The 12,426-nt window shown below is 38.5% G+C and overlaps 1 protein-coding gene across 38 annotated transcripts in view; it reads right to left on the bottom strand.

Annotated features, from left to right (window-relative positions):
- Window positions 1-12,426, bottom strand: part of celf2 (cugbp, Elav-like family member 2) — a 314,361-nt gene that overhangs the window by 96,807 nt on the left and 205,128 nt on the right. For all 38 annotated transcript variants that reach the window (XM_055006331.1, XM_055006332.1, XM_055006297.1 and 35 more), the window contains one exon: window positions 8,662-8,744. In XM_055006331.1, coding sequence (XP_054862306.1) covers window positions 8,662-8,744 — 83 coding nt within the window. The remainder of the gene's footprint in view (window positions 1-8,661; window positions 8,745-12,426) is intronic.

Raw genomic sequence — 12,426 nt, 5'->3', positions numbered from 1 at the left:
GTGAACGCAGGTGGTAAGAAGGTGGGCATGTATCTCCTGAAACTAGGCTAGCATAAAAATCACCTTACAATGAATTGTGAGCTGAGTGAAAATATGAGCTTTTTTTGTAGTAGTAGCCCTAATGTTGATGCCAAAAGTTGTAGAATGTCTGAATTCTTTATTTTAACAAAATATTTTATCACCTTGAGAATTATTCTTCCCTTGTTTCAAGAGTAAAGAAAAGACAGATATCGCTCTGTATGCTAAACAGGGAACAACCTCCAACTCCAGCTAGCTTAGCCTAGCTTAGCACTGGGTCTTTTAGCAAATGTCCGGGCTGCACACGATCATTTTTGCAGAATTGTTAGCATTGTTAGTTTCCATTCACGTGTATAAAAACAACTGGATGGAATTAGCAGAAAATCCACATTACAGTCACTATTTACATTTTTTTTTTTAACCATTTGTTTGTCTGCTACAGTTTAATTGCATCAGCAGATTATGGAGGTGATTTATGTCATATTTTTGCATTTCAATGACCATCTATTGACTTCTACATTAACGATTTAGCACCGATGTGAGCACATTTTGATATTAAGCCAAAAAAAAAAAAAAAGAAATTGTCAAAATTTCGCAATTAAATAGCACTTTATACCCTTAGCTAGGTTCGGGAGAAACTTGTAGTTCAGCATTTTGCCCAAAGACACTTTAGTATGAGACTATTTTAGCATGAGGATGGGGGAATGGAACCATCAATGTTGTGATTAGTTGACACCTCATTCTACCATTTTAGCCACAGCTGCCCAAACAGAAACTACTATATTGGGCAAGTTAGATTTTAATGCTGTGTTTGACATTTGATCATAAAGACTAGAATACGTCGCTGGAATTGAAGAAACTGCTCCTTAAATCACATTTATCAGATGGATTTCACTTCATTCATGTCAAGGATACTCTGCAAACAGAGTTAGCCATGGGGTTCCACAGGGTTCTGTGCTAGGACCGACACTTTTCTTGCACATGTAACATTATTAACCCTTTGATGCATAACCTGGGTCAAAAGTGACCCAAATCCAACGGAAAATGGGTATCTCCTGATGTGGTCTACGCACCAAAGGGTTACGAAACTGCATAAACTTTCACCGCTATGCAGATGACACTTGACTATATTTACCTATGAAGCCAGATAATCAGTTACTCAAAATTCTAGCATTTAAGGACATAAAGACCTGGATTACTTGTAATTTGACCCTTCTAAATCCAGATAAATATGATGTTATTTTATTAAACAAATTCAAACTTCCGGCCTCCACGACTACTGTAAAAAATCTGACTTATTTATAAGCATATATAAACCACTTCTGCAGGACTGTCTTCCTTCACCTGCACAAAACTGTCAAAATTAATACCATCTTGTCTCTCAGTGCTGCTGAAAATCTAATCCACGCATTTTGTTTTTTCTACGCTGAATTATTGCAACTCCTTATTATCAGGATGTTCCAATAACTCTCTGAAAAAACCTCCCGCTGATCCAAAGTGCTGCAGCCAGAGTTCTGACAGGACTCATATTTCTCCAATATTAGCTTCTGCTCTTGGGCTCCCTGTAAAATCCAAAATAAAATTTGAAATCCTTCCCCTCACATACAAAGCCCTTAATGACCGAGCTCCATCTTATCTTAAAGACCTTATTGTAACCACATCGTCCCAAAAGAGCACTTGGCTCTGGGAGTGCAGGCTTACTAGTGCTTCCAAAAACGAGTTTCCAAAAGCAGAATGAGGGGGGAAAAAAGAAAGAGAGAAGCTCAGTAAGTTGGAGGGGGCGATTTGTTGGATACGCAGCAAAAAGGTGGCAGAAAAAGGTGCCAGGACCACAAATCTAAAACTACTAGTGACATAAAATGAACAGAAACAGACAATTTAATCGTTGATCATGAGGGTTTGTAGTGTCAAGTACAATTTCATGATCCTGACAGCCGTATTTAGCAGAAACACTAGAAAGAGAGGCTCCCAAATTAATAGGTTACATCTGGGTAGTTTCATCAGTATAAACAGTGTCAGCATGATTCTCTGCAAAAAGCTGCACAAAAAGAGGCTAAAAAAATCAAACTTACAAACTGGAACTGCCTCATCAAGATTATCTTATTTGCTGGAAACTCAATAAGTTATGATTGCGGAGAACCAACCAACCCCAAAAATACAATAAAATGGAAAAACTGTCAGCTTTGATGAAGAAAAAATCTGTGTGATGTGAAAACAAGCAGCTTCGGTGATACAACCTGCAGCTCTTGTTCTGACCCATAGAAACATGACTTCACCGCTAACAGGCAGGTGTGAAGCTGAGATACACAAAAAGTCACACTTGCATGTATACGTTTGCTTTACATGACAGCTGAGGAGTGATGGAGGGTTTCGTATTGTTCCACCTGGCTTTGCTCCCATAAAAACCACCGACCCCTTCACTTACTGCCCTCCTAAAAAAAAAGGCAGCCATTCAAGCGTTTCTGCCCTAAACCAACATGGCTGCCAACACCGATGTCCTTTCTCCCCCCTCCAATTTAGCCCCCGTCCAGCTTTCCACTCTGATTGCATCTCCCCCTGTTAGGGCCTTGGGTTTGGAAGGCGAGATGGAAGCCAGCGAGGAGGGAAGAGTGCCAATACAAACATTGTTCCGCCGGCTTTTACAAGCCAGCAGAGTGGGGAAGTTAATAAGCAGGTATTGGTTTTTAACTGCGGCCCGTTTATTGCTTTGCCCTCGAGCGTGCTGGAGTGCTCTACTCCACCTTTTTTCCCGTCCATCTGCCCATCACCTTCGCTAACCTCCCTCCCTCCATGTGTCTGCTCGCCTTTTGTCTTGACGTTCAGCAATTAATTCGCCATCATCTGCTTTTTTTTCCCCTCCTGTCCCTCACCGGAGCCTTCGCCTCATCTTTTTTTTTTTTTTGTATTTCAAGCTGAGGCGGTTTAACCACTCGATGATGTGTCATTATGCCGCTATTGATTTGCAAGTGCGCGTTTGAGAGTATTCATTGCCTGTATATTAAATTTAAATCCATACCGGACAAAATCGGATATCAGGCTGTCCGGCTCTGACATGATGAATATGATGCTGGTTTCATTATGTCCATATTGTGCTTTTCATCGGTGTCATCTGCTTTTGAATGGACAGTTTTAATTTTCTTGCTCTTAGAAGCCGTTTTTTTGGGGGGGTTTTTTGGGTCAATATTAGTTTACTGAAGACTAAAACCTCAAGGGATTTACAAGCAGCCTTACCAATGTCACAGCTGGGATCTGTGGTTTCCTATTCTAAAGTCTTTTAAGTTCAAGCCCAATTCCAGTGGTTGTATAACAGCAGTAAGCAGCAACAACAACCTTTGCAGAAAGTGGTGAGTGCATCGTGGGGTTGTTTTGTCTGCCCTAACCAGTGATTTTTGGACATATAAAGCATAAAAAGACATTTTTAGAAGAGAAAACCTATCTTTTAATTATTTCCCCAGCTATTTCAATGGTTGTAAAACAGCAATAAGCAACAAGAAGAACCTTTTCTAGCATTTAGCAAATACTTTGTGGGAATGTTTTGTCCTGGGTTTTTGTCTTTTAGCTGCAAAGACACTGCCCTAACAAGTGATTTTGGACATGTACAGAATTAAATGCATTGTTTAGGAGTGAAAAGCCAGTTTTTTCTATACTAAAGTCTTTTAATTTCATTTTTCCCAATTGCAACGGTTGTTTAACAGCAGTAAGCAACAACAACCTTTACAGGAAATGGTGAGTGCACCATAGGGTTGTTTTGTCCTGGGATTTGACTGTCCAGCTACAAAAGCACTTCCCTAATCTGGGAATTTTGGAGATTATTGAGGTCATATAAACCCTGAAAGGCAACTTTCAGGAGTAGAAACTAGTTTAAAATCCTTTGCATGGGAAAAATAGTTTCATCTTTATTTGGATTTGCAGCTGATGCTTAGAATCAATCAGAGATATGAAAGTAAAAACAGCTAAACCTGATGAATCCTAAGATATTCTTGGGGTAATTTTACTACCTTTATTTTTAATTCTCTTACCTTGGTCTTTATAAGAACTAGCCACACATGCAATACCTTGTTTTTTTCAAAACAGTCTCATCTATCCAGATTTTCCATCATTTTTTATGGTAACACTTGCAGATTTTATAGATTAGCCTTTATATATGAAAGAAAATGTTATGTTTCTACATGTATCTCACCATAAAATGCTGGCAATATAAATAGTATTTGCATAACTGTGTAGTGGAGACTGTCTGGAATCTAGAAATAACACAACCATGGCGGTGGGACAATGTATGACTTAATACATCATTATTTTACTACATCACATACAGTATTCTGCTTCCAAAGGCAGTAAACCAGGCAAGAGACCTTTGCCGGATAGGTCGAGGAATGCAGTTTTATTTGATGTGGGTTACATCTCTCTGCAATAAATACTTCAAGAGCGACTCATCCGAGCAGAAAGCGATGTGAATTTGGATGCAAAGTGCGTCTGTTGGGTTCTACAGGGTTAAAGGTGCTGCTACCGAGCCGTGTTTTCATGAGCGGGTCCCTGTTTTGTTTGTATCTTGAACAGATGCATGAGCACAAAGGTGACACAGCATTTTTCATGTTGTCCCTCTCAGAAATAATGGGGGGAAAAAAAGAGTATTAGCTTGCAAAATAGCTTTTAAATCAAAACCAGCTGCGAGGATGTAAATATAACTCCACATCCATCAGACTAAATGTGATTGTAAGGAGCCTTAGTGCTTTAATAATGCAAGAATTTACACTAATACTCCTGTTAGGCGGCCATAACTATGAAAAACACGACTGCTAGTTTCATCATAGCGTCCTGTTAGTTGATATAAATGTTAATGAATGCAGAAAACAGCCTTTCTGCCTGTTTGCTCGTTCTGTTTTTCTGTTAAAGGTGGAAGAAGCTCAGACTATATCATGCCTCCTCCACTTCTAACACCCAGATTTACTGCTACCTGACATCAAAAAGCTCCAAACATAACAAGCAGAGATGCTGCAGGAGAGAGGAAGGAGGTAGGAGAGATGACCAGACAGAAAAAAAAGAAGAAGGGAGGGTGTTATGGTGTAGAAGAAGGCGATTTCATGTTCCTATAATCCTGAAACTGCTGCAGTATGTGTCCTCCCCAGGGCTGTTTTACACCTCCAACAAGGGATAAGTGACTAACTCTCGCAGCGCCGAGCGAAAACAGAGCAAATTTAACATACTTCCACGAGCAATTAACACGGTGACTCTGTGCAAAACAACAAGCCTGACTCCAAGTCGGGAGCCGGAGCATAAATCCGGCGTACGGCTCTGATGGGATTCGCAGCATCCACCCCGTACCTGCCCAGGAGGGCTATCCGTTGATCCAAGCGACTGAAGCGGGAGAGTGCAGCCGCTCAACTGATGAGATTCCAGTTAGCCGGCGCAGCCAAGGAGAGAGGCGGGGAAGCAGCCAATAACCTGAGCGGGAGGGATCTGGGGGCCTCTAAATATCCACCCAGGGCTAAAAGTGCGAGAGAAATCCAGCCCACTTCCTCTATTGCTCTCCCGGGGCCTTACGAGGGAACAATATTGGAAAATGGAGCATCAACATACTTCCTTATCATCAGGCGTGTGCACCGGTGTCCAGAAAAAGCAGGAGTAGATGCATGGAGCAGCTAAACATGTGTTCGACCGCTAGCGGAGGCATGTTTTGGTGGTCGTTTCTGCACAATGACGGACATGCAAGGCTACAAACAAGGAGGGATGGGCGGGAATTCAAGTATATGGCGGGAAGAAAGAGTTTTGTCAAACATATCTGTTACTTAGATCTTCAAAATTCACTGTTAAACAATAACAAAATACAATACATTGACAAAGTACATCTGTTTAAGGCAAAGTTCCTACATGTCTGTGGAGATTATGTCCAGGTGTTGATAAATTTGGAAATAGTACAATAAAGACAAGCAAAGTGTGGCAGATATTGTCTCAATAACACACAACTACAGATAAGCTGTGGTTGTAGACTTGCGTTTTTGTTACTCTTTTTGTTGCTGTGAAAACCTAAACAAAATCTACAAATGAAAATAACACAGTCAAAAATACAGAGGTGACTTTCTTGTTTTTTGACATTGCTTATTTGAAAAAGAGGAGAACTTTTTGGGCCAGTCTGTCCAGTTACAATCATCCCACTCTGTCCAATTGTTATTAATAATTTGTACAAGAGAATATTATCATTACATGTCATTGCACTAAAAGTTGATAAATTTACAGCCCTGTTATGCTACTTTAGTGAGGATTTCAGGGCACTTTAGGCACTTTTAATTCTATTTCTTTTACATTTTGTTCGAGTTCTCCAGTCTCTTAACTTTTTTTAACACCACCTATGGTAGGATTGCACCTTCAATTTTGTTGTACATGTACAGTGGCAATGAAGACATTCTGTTCTCTTCTAGTAGTTGTAAAGTTTTAAGAAGATTTTGCTTTTGACTGGAAACATCTCATCACCTGAGAGCTCTTGGTATCTATTATTCCATGTGTTAGCTGGTAAAACAAGCATTTGGATGTATGTCTTTCAACTGAGCAATAAACCCAATAATCCTCCTTCAAACAGCCCTACCATTGGCTTATTATTATTTCTGTTAAATACTTGTAGTTCGTCTTTTTAACACTCTTTTTTTTTTTTTTTTTTAAACAATTTAACCATCTATCTAACTATCTATTTAACAGGTTCAACATAGTGGGGCTTCCTTTTGGTGTTAGCTGCCTCAACAGAACCTAAGAGAGGATCGGTGGTTATCAATCACCATTTTAAACCAGGTTTTCTTCATGAAATTCTCCCATAAAAGGAGACATTTGACACCTCATATCACTCTTCTTCTACATAAAATTAACCAATCGCTGCTTTTTTTGTTGTTGCTAGGAGTATCCTGATCAAGTTGTTTTTTTTGTTTTTTTTTTTTTTTTGGGAACAATCCAATCCGAGTAGAACCAGTACTGTTTTCCAACATAATACACACTTGAAGTACAGTAGATCAGCTGTAGTACCTGTTGACACCAGAGGAGGCGTTACTCGGACGACGAGCACTTTTTAGTTGGGAAGCAGAGAGAACTGTAGGGGTTTCGCGAGTTAAAGGGGCCCCATGACAAATACTTATGTGACACTTAATGACCTCCAGGAAGTTTCATGTGTTGAAAACAAACTTGAATCAACTAGGATTGTATTTTAATATCCCGCTGGCATCGGTACTGTAACAGAGCTGCTGTTGAGGCGTAAATCATACGTTCTACTGACTAAAACAGCAACATCAGCACAGAACAAACATCAAATGGGGGCTTCTTACAGCTGATTTAAAGCCCAAACTCTGACTGGAACCCAGCCGTGGAGCATCAGTTACCATGGTGATCCAGCCAAATTACCAGAGAGCCAATTTGTGATATTAAAAACTCCGACTTTACGCTCAACATACCTCACCAATCCTTTATTTGGCTACAGGTAAGTTCTTTTTCAGGCAGTTCCACACACCAAACTTGGTGCTGCAGGTTTCTTTTCACTTTCTAGACACATTCAGGCTTTTAGGATGCACACACAACCTCATTGTAAGAAACTAAGTCACAAACAGATTCTGTCCCAGAACCAGAAGCGAACTGAACTCTGTGTGACCCTCAGCACTCTTACATTCACAGAACATAAAATATAAACTATCTATATTCCAACTGCACCTCGTATGTCTGGATAGCCACTTTTTTTTTTTTTTTAAATGACAGCAAACATTTGCAAAATGCCAAAATTTTTTGCTGGTATAACAACAGTAAGACACAGTGTTATCGCTTGTAATTATTTTGTCTGATTTAAATACTGCATAACTGAATAATTTTGCTAGATATCATCTGTAATTTACTGAAACAGAGGAAATCTGTAAAAATAACTTTTTTTTTCATTGTTCAACCTCTAGTATACATATTTTTTCTTTCAAATGACAGCAAATGTTTCTAAAATACCAACATTTTTTGCTGATATAAATACAGTAAAACATAGTGTTCTTGATTTTAGTCATTGTTAAATCATTAAACGCTGCATAACTGAATAATTACTATATTAAATGGCCACATTCTATGTTGCCGTGGTTTCTGATCATCAATAACTAATAAAGAAATGCTGCACAGAAAAAAAATGCTGCATTTCTGACGGTGCCATATGGGGGAACAGGCAGCCTTAGCGGAGTACTGCACTCTGAGTGCTTTTCTTGTTTTAATAGTAATTATCTGTCATTTAAGAAAAGAAAAACGGGAAATCTGTACTGTACTTGAAACTTTAAATAAATGTCTGATCTTTTACCGGATTGCTGCTAAATTTCATTGTCCACAGTGTGATGGCAATAAAAGGAATTCTATTCAATTCTACTTGATTCTATTCCACTGAATGTAAACAAAACCGCACCTGCTTGCAAAGAAAAAAACCTTCAACACATCTCAGCTCCACAGTTTGCACTTTTCTCTCACATGGTAACTCTCACCTGCTCGTGCTATCGGACACTTGCGAAACGCAGCAACGCAACACACAAACCGACACGTGCACGCCGTCGTGCACAGGTTTGGGCGGAGCCGCCTCGGGCTGCTGCTGCTGTAAGTGTGTGATTAGAGCAGAAAGTAGGCAGAGGAGAATCGAGGACACACACTCACCCCTGTTAAGGTCTTTATGTTATGCAGTGCATTCTGGGCTTCAAGGGCAGCTTTCCTTGTGTAAAATGTGACAAAACAGCAGCCTGGGGAGAGAGAAAAAGAGAGGGAGGGATGAGCACAAGGAGCAACAAAGAGCATTTTCTCTATTCATCTGCTTGGCATCACCTGTCGACACTTGCAGACGCTGAGTGAATGTTAAGGACAGAAACATCCGAGCGGAGGGGAGGCGGAGAACGCATTTGGATTTGTTTCAATGCTGATGACTAGAGCCTCGAGGAAGCTCGTGCACGCTGTCAACGTGCGCACACACACACACGTGCAAGCAACATAAAAAGACGTGAAGAGGGAAAAAAGGAGGAAGATGTGGGAAGAAGCGGTTGTTGTCTCTTCATTAGTCCTCCAGTAATCTGAACAGTTACTTTATCTCTTATTCTAAGGAAGCCGTTTGTTTATTTACGTCGCCTCATTCAGACGCTCGTTCCCAAGTTATTTATGGTCGTTCAGTGACGTGTAGGTCGAATAATATCAACACTAACCTGACAAATTCTAGCAAAAACATTCAGGTAACATGTAAATGCAGTTTGAACAGTTTTTAAATGACTGTCGTTCAATGATGCTGTGAAAAATCACTCTACAAATCTCATTTAAACATCTTGACACAAATAAATTATTCACATTAAGCAGGTTCTGTCGAAAACAAAAAATTCTGCATTTCTTGATGCAATCGTGAAACTATTTGTGATTTAATTGCGATCAACAGTCATGTGACAAAAATTCAGGGACTTTTTGGCTGAACTGCAGGAAGTATTTGCCAGAGCAGATAAACATGCATTAAATATTTGCCATAAATAAACTGTTTACATAAATTAGATTCTCAAAAAAAAAAAAAAAAAAAAAAATCTGAGCATTTTGACATTAACATAAATCATTAGTGACTCAGCTGCAACCAACAATCATGTGACAAAAATTCAGGAACTTTTCAGCTGAACTGCAGCTACAAAAGAGAGTAAAATTGAAGAGATATTAGCAGTGAAGTGTCCTTATGAGCTAAAAGTAAAAGAACTTGTGCGGAAGAAAGACATGAAAACAATAAAAACTGCAGATAATCTGACAAAGAAGATGGAAAAACCCTCCAAAAGTTACAAATCAAAGGTTTGCTTTTGCTGATTAAATGTTGATTACATGCAGTTATGATGCTCTTTCAATAAATGAAAGCCATAAAAGTGTAAATTGTTCTACGTAGGTCACCGAACTGATCAAAAAAAACTCTTCGCTAACGAGACAGTTTCCACATATCATCCAATTATTTTTATAAAAACTAGACAACTTTAAGAAAGCCTAGAAAAACCCCAACAACATCACTGCCTTTGTATTTTATGCCTGATTCAAACCTTCTAATAAATCAGTAATGAAGCAAAAGCCAATTTGCTATTCAACTCAATGATCAGGCTACTAAATCTTCACATCAATCCAAATATAGATGCTATTTAACCTTGACATCCAGCATCTTCAGACCTGCACATCACAGCTTAATGAGTTTTCACCCACAAACAAACACAGCACACAAAGTCAGGAGGAAGTGAGGGGAGAGAGGGATTTTTGCCTCCTCATTAATCCGGCTGTAATCCCTGCGGAGCGCGGCTCAAACGCTGCAGTCCAAGTCAGGAAACCTGCCGAGTCAGTGCGAAGGACTCCAGATGTTTGCTGATTTATATCAAACACGGAGCTTGGAAAAGTCTTTCTGGCTCAGGATTCCCGTCTGTGTTTATGTCCTCATGACGCGATTATCTGCCGGCTATATGGAGGAATTTACAAACAAGACATTTTATCAGGACTCTGGAGGCCCAAATATTGAGTCTGTATTCCAAAGTGGACCAAATTATACTCGGACTTCATGGAAATGCCTCAAAAAATGCATTTAGCCTTCTGAACTCAAAGCAGTTACTGCTTGTTTTTCTGCTCATTTTTCACTGCAGTATAAAGTCCTCCACCTCTAAAGAAACAGAAAAACCACAAAGGAGACAGAATTTATCTAATTTGGGGTCTTATGTGTCACATTTGTCTCTTTTTTCATGTTTTATTAAGCTTTGTTTCTCCTTTGTGTTGTTTTGTGTCTTATTGTGTCCCTTTGTCTCACTTTTATTCACTGTTGGCTCATTTTTTGAATGCAGTAAAAAGTCTGGACTGTCAGAAACAGTTTTGTTTTATTTAAACTCCTCTGAGAATTATTTGTACTTTTAACTACAATGCATAGGAATGTATTTGCAGTTTAGGGGTGTTTTCTGCTTTTCTTGTCACATTTTTACTCACTGTGGTTAATTTTTCACTGCAATATAAAGCACTGTCCCTCTAGAGAAACAGAACAACCATGACTAGAAGTATAAAGAACTAAAAAAAGATGTCTTTTGTGCTGTTGAATAAAGTTAAATGCCATAAATGATTAAAAAAAAAGAGAAAGCTGGATTTATTTGGTTATTTATTTTACTAAAACTTCAAAACAAACTGGACGGAACATGTACAACATTTTCCAAGCACCCACCAATGTTTCAAATATTATACAAAACAGTAATTTTAAATACTTTGGATGTTTAATTTACATTTTTAATTTGTTTCCATACTTGTCTCCCGTTGGCTTTGTGTAAAATCTGCCTGCAATTCAGCTCAAAAGACAAAGAATTTTTGTTCAGCGACTGTTGGTCACAACTGAGTCATCCAATGCTTCCTGTTTTCTCCAAGAAAAGCAGAATTTTTATTTTTTTTACAGAATCTTGGCAAAGTACAATATTTATTTTTGGTAATTTTTTTAGTGCTTTTTGTAAAATTTTACAATTTTGTGCTCAGATTTGGTTAATTTTCCAGTTGAAACTGACAGTAACACATGATAAATTCAAATATTGTTGGAAATCTCACTTCAAATTTTTAAGCGTTCGGCTCTACCAAATGGCATGATTTTGGAGAATAGGATTGTATTTATCAGTAATAGCAGTAACAAAAATATGCAGAGTGATACATGCGACTGGTGTCTCATTTATGAAAAATATAAAATGGACAAACACATACTGTAGATATTTTATTATTTAAGTTTTTAATCTGTCTGCACACATATTTTTAATGGAGACATGTAGAATAAAGTGATTTTGGTGAAATACCATAATTTTAAGGTGAAATTTCACTCAGTTTCCTAACAAAACGCACAGAATTAGCTCAAGTTAGTCATAGACGAGTAGTTCAGGGACTGCTGGAAAGCTCAAAATCCAATGATTCTCTGTGTTTTCAGAGCCTCTGGCTCAAATAAATGGTTTGATTTTGGTGAAGTTTTTAAAAAAGCATGCGTTTAAAAGTTGCGGTCACCTTAGAGTTCAGAAAAAGAACTTCAAGTCATTTTCCTACAGAAAAATCACATTTCAAAAACTCAATTTTCATGACTAATTTGCAATAGAATCTATCTGACAGAGTGTTCATCGATACATTGATTTATCTTTGAAAAACTTTAAAATTTCCTACAATTCTTTCTGTTTTTACAGTTTCTGGCTCTGATAAATGGTGTAAATTAAGTGACTTTTTTTTTTTTTTTTTTTTTAATAAAGAAAACATGTCGTTCCAGCCTTGGTTTGGGGTTTTAGGGGTTTAGAGATAAGAGTTTGTGGTGCAGCTTATATTGGAGAGCGTCTTGCATCTAACATCAGCTGCAGAATTTGTTAAAAAGCTAAATATACGTCAGCATATGCGAGCCACAGGTGAGTCTCCATGATGGCATCAGCATTC

Source organism: Amphiprion ocellaris, chromosome 21 (genome assembly GCF_022539595.1).
Source record: "Amphiprion ocellaris isolate individual 3 ecotype Okinawa chromosome 21, ASM2253959v1, whole genome shotgun sequence".
NCBI classification, from domain to species: domain Eukaryota; kingdom Metazoa; phylum Chordata; class Actinopteri; family Pomacentridae; genus Amphiprion; species Amphiprion ocellaris.
This window is presented reverse-complemented; position numbering and strand designations above follow the sequence as displayed.